At 39.2% G+C, this 22,168-nt stretch overlaps 1 protein-coding gene across 8 annotated transcripts in view; it reads left to right on the top strand.

The window, feature by feature from the left end:
* NEBL (nebulette) overlaps positions 1-14,940 on the top strand; it is a 131,444-nt gene extending 116,504 nt beyond the window's left edge. For 3 of the 8 annotated variants that reach the window (XM_081931577.1, XM_081931575.1, XM_081931581.1), the window contains 8 exons: positions 455-547; positions 1,530-1,622; positions 2,104-2,208; positions 3,094-3,265; positions 4,122-4,214; positions 5,402-5,527; positions 10,339-10,454; positions 12,180-14,940. In XM_081931577.1, the coding sequence (XP_081787703.1) occupies positions 455-547; positions 1,530-1,622; positions 2,104-2,208; positions 3,094-3,265; positions 4,122-4,214; positions 5,402-5,527; positions 10,339-10,454; positions 12,180-12,356 (975 nt within the window). In that variant the 3' untranslated portion in view covers positions 12,357-14,940. Of the gene's footprint in view, positions 1-454; positions 548-1,043; positions 1,491-1,529; positions 1,623-2,103; positions 2,209-3,093; positions 3,266-4,121; positions 4,215-5,401; positions 5,528-10,338; positions 10,455-12,179 lie in introns of those variants that run through there. The other 5 variants (XM_081931579.1, XM_081931578.1, XM_081931584.1 and 2 more) reach the window with 4 other exon arrangements.
* Positions 14,941-22,168: the final 7,228 nt, after the last annotated feature.

The raw sequence follows: 22,168 nt of genomic DNA, 5'->3' as shown, positions 1-22,168 counted from the left end.
GCATAAGCTTTTATGGACCAGAGAAAGTATGAAGTGTACTCTACTCCATTGTTGGTTTATACTATAATAAATTTATTAGTCTTTAAGTGATGGGATGCTGTGATGGAGGTGAGGGTAGTCTTGCACTATTTTTAAAGGGCTACAAGAACAGGTATAAAGGAAAGTGCTCAACCTTTATCAGATGCTAAGAGCCAGGACAATTAAACCTTATACCTCTGTGGATATCACTGTGGATATCAAATGCTATTTGTTATGGCCTTTCCCAATGTGCACTCTTTTCATGTGAGGTTCCAGTAAAGAAAATGAGTTTATTAGTTCTTGTGGTGATTGAGTTAGTTTATGGGAAGCTAAAACAACAGAGGCGGTATACTTTAGTATTTGGAACATTGCCTGTTGTTGCAAACTTGTGCCAGGAAGCATACCTTCATAATTATTTTTCTATTGTTCAATGAAGGTATTGTACAAGAAAGTGATAGGAGCTGGTACAGCAGTAACAGAGACTCCAGAGATTGAACGAGTAAAGAAAAACCAGCAAAATATTAGCGCAGTAAGTTTTTTTAAAAACAGATGCCCCTTGGTGCAAATTTTTATTATTGCTGTTGTTATTGTTGTGGAAATGCACTGTTCTAAAAAACAAAAAACAAAAATAGAACTATAAAACTGACATTCCAAGTGAAATATATCATAATTCAGCATCAGTCAGATTCCCCAGCCCACCTGCATTTGAAACCCTGGGGGCAAACCCTTTGGAGCAAAGAAGCAGCGGACACAGGAAGAGTTAAGCACTCTCCCTTTCTTTCATTCTCCCAATTCAGGAGCTATTTAGAAAGTGGGAAGAAAAGCCCAGCCTCTTAATATATGCATGTAACTCTTAATCTCAGGGTCCTGGGTTCAAGCCCCATATTAGGTGAAAGATTCCTGCATTCCAGGGGGTTGGACTAGATTCTCACCGTAGTCCCTTCCAACTCTGCAGTTCTACGATTCTATCCCCTGATTTTATATGCATGAAGTGTCCTTTTTCTTGTATATTTCTGTCTCTGCAGTACTTCTTGAGGAGTCTCAGTCTAACACCCAGTTTTGCAACTTCTTATGATATCCTTCTGACTTCATCAGAATGTTTGACTTTATATCGTAAACGCTGAAATGAAACAAATTCCCAACCTGCACTTAATATTGTCGAAAGAGAATAGATCTATTGTTTGATCTATTTTAGGGACTATGTGTCAGTTTTTAAACTTCCTTTCCCTTTTGTGCACCAGCCCTGTAACTGCAGTAAAAATCCCTGTTGAACCAAATGGAGACTGTACAGCAGCAGTAGCACTAATATACCTTAGAGCAAATTATGTTTAAGTTAGTAATGCTTCTCTATGCACATATTTTACCAATGAAATACAAAGAAATAATTACGTTATGCTTCAGCATACAGCTTTAAATACCAAACTAATTAGAACATTTGGAATTTAAACACCAGGTGCCCTATTTATCATTGTTCAGTTGCAATGTTATTTATATATATCTGAAATTAATAGGCTTACTATAAAGTGCAACCTGGTAAAGCAACTGCTGTCAGTGTCACTCCTGAGATGGAGAGAGTCAAGAAGAATCAAGAAATTATCAGCTCGGCAAGTCCTTTGTTTTTCCTTGTTTCTTTTTATTGTTTTGGATTACTAAAGAATTTAACCTTTCTGTGATGAGTGCATCATGCCCTTAACAAATCATGTCCTTAATAAATTAATTTTGAATCTTTAAGAGTACTATAGAAATGTGTATTTATCCGTTTGGCCTAGTGACTGCTAATAATGAAGCAGTTTCATGTGTGTTTTTCTTATTTCTCCACTTTGTTTTTTAATGACTTTGCCAATGTTTACTAAAGTACAATCTTACATTTTTTGTATCATGCATTATTAACTAGTCGGTTACGAATTGTAGTGAAGGCCGATGACTTTGAATGGGTAGACCAGTGCAATGCGCATTACCGCATCTCCACAATGCCTATACATTTTGGGATAGAATGGTAAAAGAATATCAGTTGCGCGTGACATTAAGCATGATTTTCCTGTCAAGTTGTGCACACTTGAAAAATCCATGTGCTGTCTTTTGCAGGTCAAGTACAGCAGAGATCAGCAACAGATGAAAGGTAGACCTAGTATGATTCTAGACACACCTGAGCTGAGGCATGTCAAAGAGACACAAAACAACATCTCAATGGTAGGGTACATTTTTCACATAGCTAGTGTGTTCTGAAGAGCAGTAGCTGTAGATTGGATTGGATTGAACCCTTCATTAATCTAGGTAACTAGCACGATGCACTAAAGTCTGGACTGAGTTTTCCCACTTACACAGTGGTTCTTGGGGTGGGGGTTTGCTAACTGCATTTAAATGTTGCATATTGCTATACTAATAAAACGACTTCCCTAACCATTCACTCGTGTGGCTTCTTAAAGACACTTCACGTGGTTCCTCTCTGTTCCAGCATTGCAGATTTTAACTGGAGAGGGTGATACACACACACACACTGCCTTGTGCCTGTGCATGTTTTTGATTTGTGTGTGCAAGTGGAATTCTGAATTTGGTTGCTCTGATTGCCTTTGCCTGAAGGATTGTGTATGTGTGAGTGTGCTGTGTATATGACCGTATGTGAGGAATGGGGGGAGGGAGGCTTTTAAAAAGCATATCGATATCTGTAATACCTTGAAAAGTCATACTAATTTGAAATTTTATCCTAACGTATTGATATGGAGCACTTGTGCTTTCTACAACTGAAATTGAATGAAATGTAAGATGATTTTGAAGGGTTTAGCACCATCATTTGCATGTGAATGTAACACTAAATGCAACAGACTGCATGCGTCTTTTTATCTGTATACAAAAAGTAATTACCTTAAAAAAACCAAACCAGCGACGACAATGGGAATTGCACTTCTATTGGGCCTTCTAGCGGCAAGGAACAATTGCATGACAGTGGTTAGCAGCCTGAAATAAGCAAAAATGTCAGTGCCCAAGAAAAATAATGGTGACAATGCCTATCTTCCACAGCTCTCAATACACCTTGTCATTGGACTAGAAATTAATAATCTTCTCACCCCGCTCTAGGTCAAATACCATGAAGATTTTGAGAAGACGAAAGGCAGAGGTTTCACTCCAATAGTGGACGATCCTGTGACTGAACGGGTGAGAAGAAACACCCAGGTGGTTAGTGATGCTGCCTACAAAGGCGTCCACCCACATATAGTTGAAATGGACAGGAGACCTGGAATAATTGTGGGTAAGTTTCTACTCTGTGCTTTACTGACCCAAATATATTATGTGGGCCAGCTCTGCAGAATAATCTTGCTCTGTTATTTATTTACTTATCTAGTTATCTTGTTCTGTCTAGTTGCAGTGTTATCTGTATTTGATGTTTTGTACCTTTGTTTCATATGCAGTTCCTTCTTAAGATTAAAATGATAGGTCAGTTTTGGGTTATCAGGCGATAATTGTCTGCCGCAGAATTCCTGATTGCAGTCACCTCTGAAGTAATGAGTATAGTAATTAACAGAACAGATGATAAGATGAAAGGTATTTTAATCAAACATTAATTTGCTCTACAAAGGCTGAAAGGTAAAGAAAGAGAGAGAGAGACAATATAAAAAGTACTTAAATTGTTAATATGAGCAGCCAATTATTAACATTCTTAACTTTCTTTTTAAAAAATGAAAGTAATCACAGAAGAAATTGCCATTTGACTTTTTCACGTAGATTAGCAGAAAAGGAATTCAGCTCCATGATTTTAATACCTGGTATGATGAGATTTTTATTGTTGGAAAAGTCGTATTATTTTTATTTGCAAACTATAAGTGCTGACCTGTGCATTGAAATGAAAATGAGATGCATTTATTCTTTTCCTTCAGTAACACACTAAGAATCTCGTAAAGTTATTTCTGCAATGTTGGATAGTATTTATAAAACTATGAAGCCACAAATCATATCTCACACTTTTTCAAATGTTATTTTTCCCATGGTCAAATCCATGGTAAAACCCATCTCCATTGCCCCCCAGGGATTATTTATGTCTTCCCTGATAACATCTTTGTGCTTTTACTTTCTTCCCCCAATTGTCTTACTGTTTCTTTTTGGGAAAGACCTCAAAGTTTGGCGCACAGATCCTGGCTCCATCTTCGACATTGACCCTTTGGAAGATAATATTCAGTCTAGGAGTCTACATATGCTTTCGGGTATTGTTTAACTCATGATTTTCTCCAGTGCTTGATTGTAGTCAAGTAATATTTGACCACCCCATCTAATGATGTAGCTGCTGCTTTTCAGAACTGATTTGTGTGAGCACAGAAGCAATTTTTTAATGGGGTGGCCGCATTCATGTGAATTGTCATTGGCCTGTGCACTAATTCACTGAGTGAGGCTTCGTTTACTCCACATGTTTGCGTTTCCTGAGGCAATTTACTGATGTCTGGACAGGCCTAAAGGCTGCAGATCTAATGCCCACTACTGTCTAATTTAAGCACTGGATGTTTATTACAATTATGAAATTTATTAAATATCACGACAATGGTTAGTTTAATTTTTGCTATGGATCACATGGCTTGGCTTATAGAAAGATCCAGAATGCAATTTAAAGTTGGTGATAGGTCTTGTGGGTTTTCTATCAGCTCCCTAGATTCTGTGGTTAAATGCAAACCATTTAAAACCACATCTCAAAAAGGACAGCACATAGCCTCCATGAGCTATCCACTGTATCCTTTAAATAACTGAATAACTAAATATAATCTGCTTGCTGCCATAATTTTACACACATACACAAATTCTACAGCGCCCTTCACCTGAGGATCATAGGGGAGTTATAATCCACATTCCAGCAAGTTTCTGCATGGTTCCTCTTAAGGCTAAGCAACACAATTTCCTTTGGGCAGTAAAATGTCTTATGTCACAGCCATAGGAGCCCAGCTCTTAGAGGCCAAGGTCCCTTCACCCCCACCAATAAAATATTTGAGGGGGCTGCCCTCCCCAAGTTGACGGACATTGCCATTCAAATGGTGTGCACAAGTCACGTCATGTGATTGATTATGCGGGGTGGGGCTTACCTGGCCTTCCTAATACTCTATTCAAGTTGGCACCACTGGTCGCAGCTGTACCAGTATTTGTGGGAAATACTGCGTGGCCCTAGCCAGAATCCAATAGCGGCATTCCTGTGCGAACAGTTTTCCCTACTTGCACATTTTAGTGAGCTCATGGATTCCAGTTATTAGTATCTTGGGGCAGCTTTGCACAAGATGTTGCTGGCATGGGAAGTACCCAAGTTGTCAGTCCTGTTATTTGAATAAAAACAAACAAATAAAGAAGCTCTCTCTTACTTTACTCATCTGTCCTATAGCTATTTACTGCAGTATTGTGTTTCCCCTCGTAGAAAAAGCAAGACGTTACAGTAAACAGCATTTCCGTTCTACCAGTACTTCTGGCGTTGGAGATGACAAATCAGAGGGCTCTATGTTTTCTTGTTCCAGTGAGGTAACAAGGCCATCTAACGAAGGAGGTACCCATAGATGTCCTCTGTTCCCTTCTGATTAACAGTCACAGTGTGCCTGTTTCCTTGCACATCTCCAGGTTAACTCAGCAACCCTTGTTTGCCCAGTAAACAAACAGCTGTGTGAGAGATGTATTTTTATTAACGTCAAAGAGCCCTTGAGATAGCCAGTAAGATTTTGGTTTGTTTGGTTTTTTGCATGCAGTGTTTGATTCACAGGTCTTAATGCCTCTTCTTGGTTAGCTATTAACATACTTGTTAAATAAAATATTTTTGTTTTGTTTTAATGAAGCTCGTCCACCTCTGACTTCAGTTGTGTAGAGTTCAAATAACTTCAAATATGTGACTTTAAGTGGGGAGGTGGGGAAAGGAAGGGGGTCAATCTATTTATTGCCCTTGTCCCAAGTACAAGCTCATTGGAAAGTGTGAGGAGAACATAGAGACCGGGGCTGTCTAATATAGTTTTGGTCAACTGTGTTTGAAAGGTGTTCATGGTCTTTGCCATGTGACTGATTTGTGCTGCTATTACACAGCAAGAGGTGCAATGTTTTAGTTGATTTAGGATGCCAGCACAGTGTTACAAGCAGTCCTACACCCACCCACACCCACACACCCATACCATAAGTGTTTGTCTGTCTATGTGTGTATGCTGTATTGTGTTGGGTATTTTGTAGGAGTACACAGCATCTAAGTCACTGAGAGGGGCAAGTACCCAAGTCTTGAATTATTTTATGCTTTCTGCTATTGTATTCAATTGCAGGGCCCCTGATCATTTAAATTAAAGGTTTGTGCTCCACTGTAAATCACATCCTTACATTCTTAACACACATTATCACAGGGCAACTTGTAGACTTGTAGACTGATAGTTCAGGCTTCCCCGTGTTTCTTGCATGCTTTTATTGGAATTCTGGTATATGTTGGCAAAGTCCCAGCTCACTCGATCTTCATGCCAGTGTTCTGAACGAAGTTGCCAACCATTTCCGTAAATGAATATACATGGAGAGCTTAATAAGCATGCTTGTTGTTGTGTCTGTGCTTTAAAGTGGATTTTGCATTACACTTAAATATGTCTATGAAATATTCATTGCAATCTTCTATTCTTCTTGACTATATTTCCAGGCCATTTAAACTATGCCTTGTCATTTCAGGGAGGTATTTTGTCTTAAAACTGAATAGCTTTAGCGCTCCCATTAGCATCTGACAACTATGTGTTTCTTATTTGGAATTTAATATTTTGGTCTCTGAAATTTGCCAAGTTCAAGCCCTTTAGTGATAAACTATGTATTTTCTATTATGAAACACCAATTTTAAAATAAATGTGTTAATCTGAAAAGAAGGTCCTCTCCCATAATGAGTTATCTTGCTTACTACATTTCTGTAAAGTCCTGAATGCCTTTCTTCAGTTGTAGTTGACATTTGTTGTGATATATATATATATATATATATACATATATATATATATATATATATATATATATATATATATATATATATATATATATATGAGAGATCCAGCCACTATCAAATGTTTTGCAAAATTATAAAAAGTGCCAAAAACCAACAATGCAATGAAATTAAGGAGAATAAAACCATCCTGAAAGAACTTTTCACAGTTAGGGGGGCTACCACAGAATTTTGAATATATATAATAGTACACGTGTTTCCATTAATGTAGTGATTGCATTGTGGTTCCATGGATGGTGCATCTTGTATATGATATTTTATGAGCTACCTATACATCAGCGAAAGGGGTTGGGTAGGCAAGACTTCTCAGCCTAATGGAATCTGTGTGCATTTATGTAATAAAGCGGCAAACATTCCCCCATTCAGAAACATAAAGGGTTTCTAGTTGGCCTGTTTAGTAGGTTCTAATATTAGAATATTTTATGAATGGTTTTGTAGATCAAAGGATCTCTTTGTTCAAATTGTTACTTTCCAGGCTTTATGATTTTGCAACTATTATACAATTAGATTATATATTCTTCATGGTTCATTTCAGTGCATTTCCTGTTGAGATGCATAGTGAAAAGAAAGTAACTCATAAAAGCAAAGTTAAGATTCCATCAGATTTTCTAGTCGAGTAGATAATTAAAACCAAACCACTTTTTAATCATACTTAATGGAGCAAGGAGCTTTTATGATACAGCAGTCTTTTGTTATTGTTTGCTTATTTAACCATGTGTAAAAACCTAGCAATTTGTAATGGCTTTGTTATTTTTCGGAAAAATGGGGAAGATTTTACTGCGTGGGGAAAGAGCTCATATAATTAAAAAGGTTTTGCATGGTAAAGTATTCTGTCTTGGAAAGACCAACGATCTTTAAAAATTCTTCTTCTTTTTTTACACAAGGTTTATACCATCGGAATGGGAATGTCAATAGGACTTCAGGCAGGCGGGATAGAAAGGTCTTGAGCAATAGATAAAATAATATCTATAGGGCAAGGTTAAATAAGGACACCTGCAGTGATGATCCCTCCACCACGAGGGACTCTTCATGAACCAAATCCAGCATTGACTGCCTAGCATCAAGGTTAGACGTTATGCAGTCTACTGGGATGTGGAAGGCTCTACACATCCTTGGTAGTATTATCTGCAGCTTATACCGCATGATGCAAGATTGCCACTTTTTGTGCCAAACTCCTCTTTGGAACTGAGGTTAAAATGGACTGTGATGAATTGACAAGCAGTTCCTTCCTACTGAGCTGCCTTAGGATGGGGCCAGGTATAGTGCTGCCTGTGACTCCACCCTCCACCCTCGGGTAGGAGTACTCTGAGCCTGTTATTTGCTCTGGGCAATGGAACATTCAGCCAGCATCTCTGCATCTCTTTGGGAGCAGGACTGCTTGCTTTCCTGCAACATCCCTGTGGGCACATGTATGTAGTGTGTGACCTACTAAGTTTAAGAAAGTTTTCATTAGGTCTAAGCGATCAAAGGCAAAAGGCAGGAGGACGCCTCAAAAACAAACAAACAAACAAACAAACAAACAAACAAACAAGAAAGATCTAGCTAACCTTTGAATGCCTATAACTCACAGACATAGGGTTGTCTTGGGTACAGGAGCGGAATGTTGGGTCTGTAAAGAATTGCAGGTGGGGAGCAAAGAAATAATAGCCACTTGTGCAAATGTTCTTTAGAGTGATAATTGTTCAGTGCAACCAGTAAGTTTAGCTGCATGTGGGCCTGAGTTGCACATACTGATTTGCATGCATATAGGAAACAGAGATTAGTGTTCATTACTGCATAAATTTCTCGGCTTCACTACTTATCCACATCTTCCAATCAGTTGCTCAGGTTGCAGATGAAAAAGTATTTGGGAAGACATGACATCCCTGCTTAAAAGGAAAATGATACTAGAGAAGTTGTGTGTCTTAAAGAGACATATCCTTGCCAGGGATATCTTTCTCCCTGACCTCGTGACTATAAAATGCAGGCTAATTTTTGTCCTTCCCCATCACCGTCCCCCACTCCTGCTGCTTTGGGCAACATCTTGCCTGATAAAATGTTCTCCACAACTCAAAAGCTACTATTGCTACTATTTTGTGTCATTTTGGTTGGTCCCAATAACCCAACAGCAGATGTAGGACATTTGTTTCATATGGACCAATATACTGGCCACCTTTGTGTGTGTTTTTACCCAGTCAACAAATGGAGGAAGAGAAAATCACAACACAATGTCACTCCACTTTTAGAAGGGCAACCTAGATCCTTCTGCAGGAATGGGGAGGACTGGGCCCACTGGTGCCCAAATGACAGCATCCTCATGTCTCCATAATATCTAATCCAGAGGTAGCCAATGTGGTGCTCTCCAGATGTTGTTGGACACCAACTCCCACCAGCCCCATCCAATATGGCCAATGCTTAGGGATGATGGAAACAGAGTCCAACAACATCTGGAAGTAGCTATGTTGGCTACCCCTGGTTTAACCTACATCCAAAGAACTCGGGAACAGATATCCTACTTTGGGTCAGAGAATTTGGAAACCTTTTGATGTGCTTTTGGATCCCTTGATAACAATTGTTTCCCCCCACCTAATATAATAGCAGCTTGTATCTGTGTCCATTGTTGTGTTCTAGGTTAATAAAATTGCTTGTTTGGTAGAAGGATTGTATGTCTTTCTGTTTTAGCAAAACCCTGGTCCCAAAGTGAATATGAGTTGTTTGCTGCCCACTGCGTTTGTAGTGTAGACAGCACAGAAGTAATTTCCTTTACTGCTGAAGTGAACTCTGTCTGCGAAGAGAGGTGTGAATGCACCTCTTGTGACTCTCTGGGTCCTACATCAGCAAGATGTAGGAAGGTTGTGAGGCCAGGACCAAATCTACCAACCTTTGATTTTCATGTTGGTGTATGTAGCCATAGATAGTAAACAAGTACTGCTTCATAGAATAAAAAAGTCAAGGGGGTGCAGCTCTTTTGAAGTGGAATTGTAGACAACACAATGTGCTATGTGACATTAACTATAGAATGTTTTCATTTAACTTTGTTTTTGTTGATTTTTTTTGTTCACTCTTACAGGGCAAATTTGTGCTGCTTTTCTCTTGATTCAGATATAACCTTGAGTAAATTACACTTTTCCTTGCATCTGCCAAGTTTGGGGTGTCAGTGTGTGCTTGGCGAGTCCCCCACTAATTTTTAAAGTTTGTTTTTCTATCTAAGACAAGCTTTTTTTGTGTATACAGAAGCTATTTCTGCTTACTCCAATTCCTACTGAGGAAACCAACTCCTGCAGATGTTGTAGAGGGAGAAGAAAGCATCACTTCACTTAATGAATGACCATAGCAGTAGTATGTAGTAATTCATTAATGTTTCTTTTGCCATGCAGCCCCTGTACTTCCGGGGGCATATCAACAAAGTCAGCCCCAAGGATATGGTTACATGCACCAGACTAGCGTGTCGTCTATGAGATCGATGCATTCACAGCCACATTCAGCTACCTTGGTGAGTATTGAGTTAAATAATTAATCCTTTTCACAGCAGCCTCTCTCCTGCAAACACAATTATTTCCCCTCTTTCCTCTATAACTGAGCCTGTCTTAAAAAAAACACCTTTATCTTGCACTTTTTCACATGGGCTATAAACATGTTCTCTAAACTTAACCTGAGCAAACTTAATTTTTTTTGTGTAAGGGACCTGTTTAAGACCTTAAAGGAGTACAAATCTCAATTACATATTGCAATCTATGCAGTAGCTAAATTACTACATTGTAATTGAATTATGCTGGAGATTTCCCCTGACAGCTGCCTTATGTAATTACATGTAGAACTTTGAGCTTTGTTTCTCAGTTACACCCAGATCATAATAAGGTTCTAAAAAGTTTTAGAAGTTTTTCACAGTGTGGCTATGCTGCCTGGAGCTGATAGGAGTCATATTCCTAAACGTCTGGAGGGCATTAGGTTGGCAAAGGCTGTCCCAGAATCATAAGATACACTAAAGAATCGCATTCCCACGCCTTCTAATACAGTATTTGATATTCCAAATATCTCTTGATGTTTCTGGCATATGGCTGGAAACTGACACTTAAAAAAACCCACACAATCTCATCTTGATGAAGAATGATGGATTAAAACACTACCAAAAACCTACCATAAACTGCTTTGAACGGCAGTGAATAAATGTGTAAAATTGTTTGGATCTTCAAACTCTCAGTTAAAAGCTTTCTGTAAACAATGAAATATTGCTGTAAGCATTTCCATCGCAAAATGCATCATAGGACCCATCCATACGTCCACTTTTCTCATACTTTTTTGGCATGGATCTGAGCAGTTTTTCATTTGTCTTGCCATTTTCCCTGGGAAAACCCACTCTTTACTGCTGAATTGGAACAAATATCTGCAGAAAAACCAGGTTTAAGCAGCTGCACAAGCAGAAGTGTGGACAAGCTCATAGAATCTTGGGTGGAATAATAATAATAATAATAATAATAATAATAATAATAATAATAATAATAAATAAATAAATAAATAAATAAATAAATATAAAAATAAATGTCACCCATGTGACTGGGTTGCCCCAGCCAATCTGGGTGGCTCCCAACAGGTGATTCTCCCATACTTAGGTTGGCATAAATGTGTTTAGTAAATTGTGGTCGCTTAAGAATAGATTTTGAAATACTGTCTTCCCTGACTGATCACTAAGTTTAGCTAGCAAACGTGACCACATCTTTATGGTGAATATCTAAAAACCTCCTCAACAATAATTTATCTCTCTCCCCACCTCCCACTCCGATTGTGTAGATATCTATGTGTAATATGTGTGGTTATATACAATTAATGGCAGGAAAAGGGTGAAAATCCTCCTCAAATATAGTTGATCGTTGAATTTGCCTGATATAGAGCATTGTGACGTGTAATTGGTGTGGTATATTGTGTGCTTTTTAAGTGCCAGTTCATACCAATGGTATTCTCCCCAAATATGGATATCTTCGCTTATTTTATGACGACCAGGCAAGTGACAATGCATATTTCAAAAGTGTTTCTAACATTCAGGGCTGCATACTCAAGACTATCCCTAGTTCCATGAAGAATAATTTCTTTGCAATTTGAAAGTTTGCTGATCTATACAACCCGCATTGCTGGTGACATATAATGTAGGTTTGTAGAGACTGGTTTGTTGGAAGGTCTGTGAATTGTGTTTAATGGACTCCCCTCTCCTTTCTTTTCACAGAGAACATATAGAGCAATGTATGACTATAGTGCCCAAGACGAAGATGAAGTTTCATTCAGGGATGGTGACTACATCATCAATGTGCAACCAATTGACGATGGTTGGATGTATGGTACTGTTCAGAGAACTGGGAAAACTGGAATGCTTCCAGCAAATTACATTGAGTTTGTTAATTAATACTCACCGTTAGTACTTCTGAGCTTTATTTTGATTTACTTAAGCTTTACAAACGTACTTTTAAGACCACATCTTCATTACTTCCCTGTTAATGTAACAATCAGTGCTCCTTTCTGGAAGTCAACACACAATTCCTCTAACAAGTCCAAGAAGCACTGAGTTCCCAAAGTGTGCTGCTTAAACAGATATAGAAAAACAAACTTGTTGGTGGAAACCTGGTGCTTGTAATCATGTAAAGGTTTCTATTAATTAGCTCCCAGATAGGTTTCTGCCTTTACAGTAGGCTGCATTTCCCACTTAAGTTTTAATCACAAAGCAGCTGGTATTTTTTATTGTGTGACTTTGAAATTGTAAGAGGTTATACCTTGGTGTTAAGGTCCGAGTAATTAAAAATCCAAGTTAACGGAACAAATCTTTTGTTGTTGTGATAAATGACATGCTCAGAAGTTGCTTACAACTGCCTGGCAGCCTTAAACAAAACGTATCTTGTACTTAATGCCGGAAACTTCCTGACACACAGCTGTCTACTGTATTTTCCCCTGAATCTTTCATTTTCTCTCATCCATAGTCCCAATTCATGTTAGTCCTCCCAAACTACCAGTTGTGAATGATCTCCAAGTCATGACAATAGCTGTGCCTTTTTGCACAGTTAGAAACAATTTTAGAGTGCATTTTCTAATTTGTTAATTCCAACCTTTTCTATTTCCCCTTGTATTAACACTGTTTGTATAGAAATTACTGTCTTCAAAGCACTGTCTTCAAAACACATATATCTATTTTGTTGTTGTTGTTGCAAGGGTCTGTCCTGAGAACTTTGCAATGACATATAATTGTACCCTTTATGTGTAATGGTTCAGTGCAGGGATGGCAAATATGTAGCCTTCCAGATGTTTTGGCCAGGGATGAAGGGAACTGGAGTCCAGCCACATTTGGACAGCCACAGGTTTTCCATCTCTGGTATAATGGATTGGTGGTAGGGGTTACTTCATGAATTGTGGCTTGGATTTGGGACCTGACTGGCAAAGAATGTGATTTTTTCCAGAGGCTTAGTTCAAGAAAAAGATTATTAGATATTTAGTAAATTTCTAGCTTTGTGAATATAACTCAAGGATTTACTCAGTAATTGAAGCATGGCATCCACCTGAGAAACTTTGTCTTCCCGCTATACAAAACCATTATTTCCCAATGTTTTCTTTAAAAAAAATTATATCAGTTGCACTGCTGTCTTACTTTATCACTTCTAATTAATAGTCATTGGATCACAAAACACTTGCTAGATGTTCCTAAGCTTTTTAGGAGCTGGTGAGAGCTGGTGTGGTGTAGTGGATTAGAGGCTGAGCTTTGAACCAGGAAAGCCCCTGATTCAAATCTCACTTCTCCCACAAGCTGGCCTTACTTAAGTCACTCTCACTCAACCTCAGTTCCTTATCTGCAAATGTGGAGAACCTCAGTTCCTTATCTGCAAATACTGAAGGGCTGTTGTAAGGATTACAAGATAATACTGGTGAATAACTTTATAGTATTATAGGGTTGGGTCCAAAGGTTTCCTTCCTTTAATGGAAAGACTCATTTGATGGAAGATGCATTCTGTCAGTTGAAGGGAATGTTTGGATCAAGCCAATTATTATTAACACAAGGTAAAAAAAATGAAAGAGCAAAAGGGAAATACAATGAGTTTAGTTGTCAGAATTTGTCCCCTGAACCAGTGCATTTCTTCAAGCCCAGCAAGTAGTGCATGAAAACAAACTTGCTCAGACATATTCCTAGTTGTTTATGCAAAAATTAAAAATTAAAATCAGTACCAATATAAGTTACTTCCATTCTGCATTCATAGTATCCAACATATTACGAAAAGAGGAGGTATGGGAAGAATATATTTTTCTAGGTACTCAAAGTATGGATATTTATGACCATTTATCTCTTGTTTTCCCTCCATACAAATAAAATCAGGACTGGTGAGGGTGTATGTGTGTTTAAAAAAAGATCCAGGTCAGAGAGAGGGAAATGTAAACCCCCAAGTAAGATGTTTTTTAAATAGATTGTTATTTACATAGATTGGTGTCTAAGGGCTACAATGTATTTTGCTAATGGTATGAATTACTGAAGTTGACCTTTGAAGGTATGCTGCGTCTATTGTATTGTGCATATTATTATTTTTTAATTGTCTAAGGGAAGTATATTTAAACTGCTTTTAGAGAGTTTTGTTCTCAGATGTCAGAGGACAATGTCTCTAGCATAACATCTCAAACATAGTAAGTAACTCATAAGTACAGAAGTTAAAGAATAGAAAGCTCTTCATTTCTATTATTCTGTTTTACCCAAGAGAAGGAAAATAAACCATTTTTTCCATCAGACCAACAGCTGTTTTGTCTAGTGGCCATTTTTCTGTGAGAGTGGTAGCCATAGAATGGCCTCAGTTTGACCAGGGCAGTTCAGGCCATTTAGCTATTCATTGGGCCAGAGCATGGACTTCAGATTGGTGTTAATAAAAAGACTGTCATGCCTGATTCAAGTGTTCACAAGATGAGATGGACCAATCTACTCATGAGATCATGCCAATTCAGTTTATATGTGACAAGTTTTGCCCTGAAACGAGTTTACATTTACCTTATGCTGATATTGTTGTAAGGTAAAGGTAAAGGGGCCCCTGACCATTAGGTCCAGTCGTGGCCGACTCTGGGGTTGCAGTGCTCATCTCACTTTATTGGCCGAGGGAGCCAGCGTACAGCTTCCAGGTCATGTGGCCAGCAGGACTAAGCTGCTTCTGGCGAACCAGAGCAGCAGTACCTATTTATCTGCTTGCACTTTCAGTCCCTTCATTCAACCACCTCCATGTTGGCAAGCAACGCTGTCAAAATAGTTTCTCATTAAGTAAAGGAAATTGTCTGCAATACCCATATTTGTGCAAACAACATGCATATGCAGTCTGTGATATTATTACATGTGATATTAAATTGCAAGGATGAATGCCATCTTTATTTGCCTGTTGTAATTTTAAAAAAAACCCCCGAAACAAGGTACTGGTAATTGTTTTTCAAAGAGAACTGTCCCACTGCAAAATGTTTATGGCATTTATTCAAATCTCTAATGCTGTTTTTGAGCTGGTGCCCCATGCTGCATATAAATGAATGCAGTTTCATACAGTTTCATACACAAGCAGTGTGGTTGCCACTGGATCTCACCTATTGTGGATTGTTCATAGGGTTGTGGCACTTATTTAGTGACTCAGATTTGTGGAAAACCCACAAATCACATGGAAACTCATGCACCACCTCCCTCATAAAGTCGTGGTGCAGATGGGTACTTCCAAATACTGCAGCCTTCAGATTAAACTCTGCCACGCAGAAATGGATTCCAGTGGCAACTATGCTATAAGAGCCTTCCTCAGCCTGCTGTCCTATAGATGTTGTGGACTACAATGCCAATCAACTCTACACAGCATGGCCAATGGTCAGGAAGGCAGCTGCAGGTTGGCAAATGCTGTCTAATAATGTATGATGTAGCCCTTATAATCCCCACTGTGCACATTCATAATTGAATCCCACCACCTCAAAATGAGGCTACATAAAAAGTATCCTTTTGAAAACTTGAATTCAATGTGCTCAACTTAAGAAGACATTTTCTAGAGAGGTGAAATACATTTTTAATTTTTTTGGGTGTTTCACCTTGTACTGGACAATACCTGAAATTTATTCTTCTTTCTAAAAGAATTGCAAAAGTTGGGAAGAATGTAGTTTAGCCATTAGTTAATAAGAGCTGTTAGATTTTAGGTGTTAGAAACGACATTATGCCGTTAACTACTGGGTAAACTTTAGTTAATAATTAAATAGCTGAATCAGTAGCATCGAACTCTTCCAACCTAGCAGTGTTTTCTGCTAACAAATGCAAACTTCTGAATTAAAATTATGAAGCTCTTAACAATGCCTTGCCAATTCTTCTCCAGGCTGAGATTCAGAGGTAGGAGATAGACAAGGAGAAGAAAGTGATGCATGTACCCAGAGCTTCATATACTGCTATTGGCCCAAGAATCTATTTTTTAGTGTAAAATACTGCTTGGAAGAAAGAACTGTTCATTATGGAGCACATGGTTTTTATGAAGGGTCCAGGTTCTATAGTTTGCAACTGCGATTAAAAGAATTCCAGGTATGAAAGTTGTGCCTGAGAATTTGAAGAACTGCTTCCAATTACAGTACAGCACTGGTTTAGATGGGTCAAGTATCTTTCTTAGTGTCAGGCAGCTTCATATTCTGCAATATGTTTCCCCCTATCCCAAATGACAGTAAGTCCAGAACCAGGGATGAGGAATCCGTCACCCTCCAGATGTTGCTAGACTCCAACTCCCATCACCCCTGACCATTGACCAACAACATCTGCAGGGCCGCAAATTCTTCACTTCTAGCTTACAGAGGTATGCTTTTTTTCCAACAAGGGAGCATGCATCAGATGTTGGAAGGAATCAGATTCTATTGCAGACTGCACAATTACAAATTCTGCACCAGATTCCCAGGTAAAAAACTGTTGCAGCTCAGTTTTAGCTAACTGTAGCTAAAATTCCTCAGGTTTTCTGCCCCTGTTTGCCTGCAACTCTTTCCAAATTCAGACTTGTTTCAAGCTGTCTCTCTGTTCCCCAAACTTTGGTTCAAACACCATGAAACGAGCTTGACAAGGTTGCTTGTTTCAGGGCCAGTTGCTGGAACAATGAGAGGAAGGACCATTACTTTTTCTCTTGTAAAGCTGTAAACCTTAAGTGAATACTGTGCCAGTTTTGAGGTTTGATTACCAGACCTGCTCTATTTTCCTGTCTCTGGCCAGAGAGTTCTAATCTGAGATCCAGCCCAGTTGCTAGAGTTTGTGATTTCAAGATCTGGCAATCACAGTCAGATGATTAGGGTCACTGAGGAATGCTGAGACCTTTTTGTTAAGTCTCTGATTGTTCTTCCAGCAAAAACATAACAATTCATTATAGCCAAACTCATGAAATCATCTTCATATGAAAAAGAGCAAACAGAACTTTAGCTCTGTATATGGGTCTTTCTGAAGCACGAATGTGCCTCCAAGCACCTCCAACTTTGAATCCCGCTGGGATAAATATTTGGAGTTATATTTTCTTCTGAAACTGCCTGTAGTACTTACAGGATGTTCAAATGAATTTCATATGCTTTTTTTCTCCAATATATAGAAATTGCATATTGTATTTATGATGTAATCAAGTTGCAACAGAAACATTTTATTTAGAGAGATCATAAATTATCTGCTGTATCATTACAAATCTGTATTGCAAAGTACATGTCTCTAAACCACTGGAAATCATTTTTTTCTGACTGTATTTGGTTAGCATGATGTGGAACTCATCTACTTTTTGCAATTTATAAAAAAAAACAAATAACAAAACTGCTTAGTTTGTACGTTTGCTTAAAAATGCATATACTGAGTTAATTTGCAAAATTGTACTTTTATTTGGGAGTATAAAATTATTAAGGAAACTTTGTAGTTCAACAGGGGAGGGGAGTAATTTTAAGAGATCATATGATGCATTGGCATAATTTGGCTTTTGTTATGCGAAAGGATAACACCAGCTATTAAAATATATTTTATTAGAAATGCTTTAAATCCTGTTTCCGCCCCTGTACACTGTGAATCTCAATGCTTCAGTGGACTAGAGCAACATTCTTCTGCTGCCTGAAGTACTAACCTATGCAACCTAGTTCACATTTTGGTTGATGTCAAGTAGTTGTAACATTTACATATTCTGCATAACATACAATGGCACTGAAATAAAATATTAAAGCTGCTACTATGTATGCATGATATTAATCAGAAACTTTTCAAAGCCACAACACTCCATGACAAAGATATTTCCTTTGTAGTAGTGAAATATGTGTCACTTTGACAGGCAGTTTCAGGGTGCCCATGCTAGAATATGGTAAGTGAAGGTATATTCTAGCCCTGGGATGCAGGTGACGCTGTGGTCTAAACCACTGAGCCTCTTGGGCTTGCTGATCAGAAGGTCAGCAGTTAGAATCCTCACAACGGGGTGAGCTGCCGTTGTTCTGTCCCAGCTTCTGCCAATCTAGCAGTTCGAAAACACGCCAGTGCAAACAGATAAATAGGTACCACTGCGGCGGGAAGGTAAAAAGCATTTTTGTGCGCTCTTGTTTCCGTCTCGGTGTCCCATTGCACCAGAAGCAGTTTAGTCATGCTGGCCACATGACCTGGAAAGTTGTCCGTGGACAAATGCCAGCTTCCTTGGCCTGAAAGTGAGATGAGCACCGCAACCCCATTGTTGCCTTTGACTGGACTTTATCATCTGGGGTCCTTTACCTTGACTCTAGTTCTAACTTTTGATTGTAGCTGTGGCAGCAGGATCAGAGATTTATTTTTATTTATGTATTAAATTAAATTTATATACTGCCCTTCATCAAAAGATCACAGAGTGGTAGTTCACAAGATAAAAACACAAATAAAATGTTAAAACAGAATCAATAAAACAACCCCCCCCCAAAAAAAAAACACATTTAAAAGGCTGTAGAATATTAATCAGCCAAAGGCCTGGTTGAAGAGGAACGTATTTGCCCAGGGCCTAAGCATATATAAGGAAGGTGATTGGATGAACCTCCCTGGGGAGAGCATTCCACAAACGGGGGGCCACTGCAGAAAAGGCCCGTTCTCGTGTTGCCACGCTCTGGACCTTAAAGGCAGGAAACACATGAAGAAATGCCTCAGAGGATGAATGCCGAGTCCAGGTTGTGGCGAGAGATGGCAATGCACATACAGCGCATATACAGGGTTCTTTTCCATTTCAATGTACAATTAAACAATTATACTTTAAGACATTTAAAACATTAGCTGCATGTTCTCTGGGTCACTTTGCTTTGAAGGTTCATTTCCTGCAGCTATCACATCTGCTAGATCAGCGTTCACTAATATGGTGCCCTCCCTATGTTTTGAACTACAGCTCCAATCAGCACAGAGGGTCTGTAGGGGAGGAGATGTCATTCAGGTATTTGGGACATAAGTCCTGACTCAGATGGAATAGAGAGAGAGAGAGCTGGGCATCATCCACATATTGGTGACACCTAAAATTCCCAGGAAACACCTTGATTTTTCATGCAGCTGAAAACACCTTGATTTTTCATGCAGTGTTTCAGAATACAATTTTTGGTATTGGATGATGCAGAAATATATCCCTCCTGCTGCCCTGATCTCCCCATGGTGAAATCGTGGAGTATGATCTCTAAAACAAGCTCCACCGGGGTGAATTTATCCTGGACATTGCTGTGTTTTTGCATAGTTCCTATTTGTTTCAGTACAGTTTGTTCAGGAGGAGCTGCCAGCAACTAAGGAGCCAAAGTCATAGCTGCAAGTACATTGTAATGTTACCCTTTTTCAAAGCGTTAGGGCACAAGTTTTTCCCCAGTTAAACCCTCTGATCTGTCTGTGTTGATCATGGTCAGGATCTGCATACTGAGAGTACATCATGATAGTCAGGAGAATCGAGTGCCTGGCATCTTGCCGGAGAAGGTTGCAAAATCCTTTGTAGATTATTATTAAAATAACGAGAAATAGTCCAAGATGGCTGGTGGAGCTGAAACAATAGGGTTCCTACCTTTCTCACTCAGCTGCAACTATTTATACATGTCTTTTGAGCTAACATAGCGTGCCTCTTTCAGAACCGGTATTTTTGTTCCAGTTCATGTGTAAATACACAGCAGAGAGAAAGGAGTGTTCAATGTATTCAAACATTTTGTTTTAAAAGCCCAAATTTGAATGCTAATCTTGTTCATGACTCTTAATGGCAAAGGATTCAGAATTAATTCCAGAGGGAGCTGAAATGTCAATTGCAGGAGAAGAAGAGGGGGAAAAAAATCCCTGATGGTTTAAATTCAGTCTGGCTTTTTAATATGAGAGACACACAGACAAAGAAGAAAATTAAAGAAAAGTGCTTGTATTATCTGGCTTCCACGAGACATTCTTTTCCAAAACAAAGGATGCTGAAGACGGCTCCAAAAGGCAAAGGAAAGTAGAGGCTATATGGAGCCCATCCAAATAAAATGGAACATATTATCAAGGAGCAAAGTGGACCTCTCTAGTTTTTGCATGATAAAGGCAAAATAAGGAGGATTTGGAAGCACTGCCATAGGTGTATGTTTTAGAATTTCAGGTTATATGAACTTGTAACCACTTCCATGCACACATCTGTACATAACACATGCATGCGTCCCTAGAAACAAAAATCTGTGATTCTTTCTTTTCTGTGGCACGATAGATATAGCCCAAGAAAACCAGCTTGACACACATTGATTTTCTTTAGCTGAAAGTTAACGGCTTAATCAGATTTTGTTTTCAACTGGAATGATTTGTTTCCCCTTGGGTTCCGCATTGTTGTCTTGTTCTAATCTTCTACTTGTGTGACCCACCCACCACTCTTAGCTGTCAGGGCACAAGTCACAAAAATATAGTACTTGGCCTCTTCAGAGATGGGGAGGGTGATCAGCTATCCACCTTCTTTCTTCACATTCCTTAGAGCAGTTGTATTTTCCAAGGACAGACCGAAAAGGTGTGGCCCAGGATCCCTCAAAAGAGCTTCAGAAATACTGGTGGAGGCTTCTGATGGTGCTTGCAGTGATAATGATTGTGAGATGGTCATTTGGCAATGAACTTAGTCTTCCCCACTTCTCCTACCCAACCCAGGGCTGAGCTCAGTTTCTTGTCTTCACTCTGTGATGTAAAAGGGCAACAGCAACCTGAATTTGGCAAACAAGCCTTGGGGGCTAAACTAGACATGATAAGGTTAGATCTCTCTCTCTCTTGTTAAAAGCAGCAGCGGGGTGGGATCTTAATTTGGTGATTGTGCTGACAGAGGCGAGTTTAATTCCCCATATGCTTTTTCAGTGACTTAAATGCTACCGAACCTGCTATTGAGCACAACAAAGGGGTAAAACAGGTACCCATATTGCACCTGGATTTTCATTTTACTCCATCCAACCAAGCTAATAAATTGACGGTGTGGCTAAGGGGGAAGGGTTCAAACTATGCTGCAGCCTCATCAAGTCACCCACCCCTGTAACCACTTAAAAAACAAAGGAATTGTGGGTCACCTATCCTGTTTGACCAGAGGGCAGCCAGTATTATGCATCATCACATCCAAAAGTTACTTTTTTCATTCACTGATCTTTTCAGAACAGACTTGCATGTATGTCGTAAGCCACACCCTCAGTTTCTTTGGAAAGCACTTGTCGTTCAAAAGCGCCTAATGCAGTGAGGTGCAATGAGTGTGCGATTTTTCCCATAGAAAACACTTAAAAGGTAAAGGTACCCCTGACCGTATGGGCCAGTCGTGTCCGACTCTAGGGTTGCGTGCTCATCTCGCTCTAGAGGCCGTGAGCTGGCACCGTCCAAAGACACTTCCGGGTCACATGGCCAGCGTGACAAAGCTGCAGCTGGCGAGCTGGCACCAGTGCAGCACACGGAAATGCCGTTTACCTTCCCGCTATAAAGCGGTACCTATTTATCTACTTGCACTTAAGAGTGCTTTCGAACTGCTAGGTGGGCAGGAGCTGGGACCAAATGACGGGAACTCACCCCGCTGTGGAGATTCGAACAGCCGACCATACGATCAGCAAGTCCTAGGCACTGAGGTTTTACCCACAGCGCCACCCGCGTCCCCAGAAAACACTTATAGTTTATAAATCTGAGAACAACTTAATCCACAAGCAGCTACTACAAAGTCCTCATTTCTCATGCCATCCTATGAAATAATTCTCCTTAGCTGAGGCACATGAGCTGCATACATTCTTTTAGGAAAAACATTC

Source organism: Podarcis melisellensis (genome assembly GCF_964234715.1).
Source record: "Podarcis melisellensis genome assembly, chromosome: 12".
NCBI classification, from domain to species: Eukaryota; Metazoa; Chordata; class Lepidosauria; order Squamata; family Lacertidae; genus Podarcis; species Podarcis melisellensis.
The sequence above is the reverse complement of the archived record's forward strand: the minus strand, read 5'-3'. Positions and strand labels throughout refer to the sequence as shown.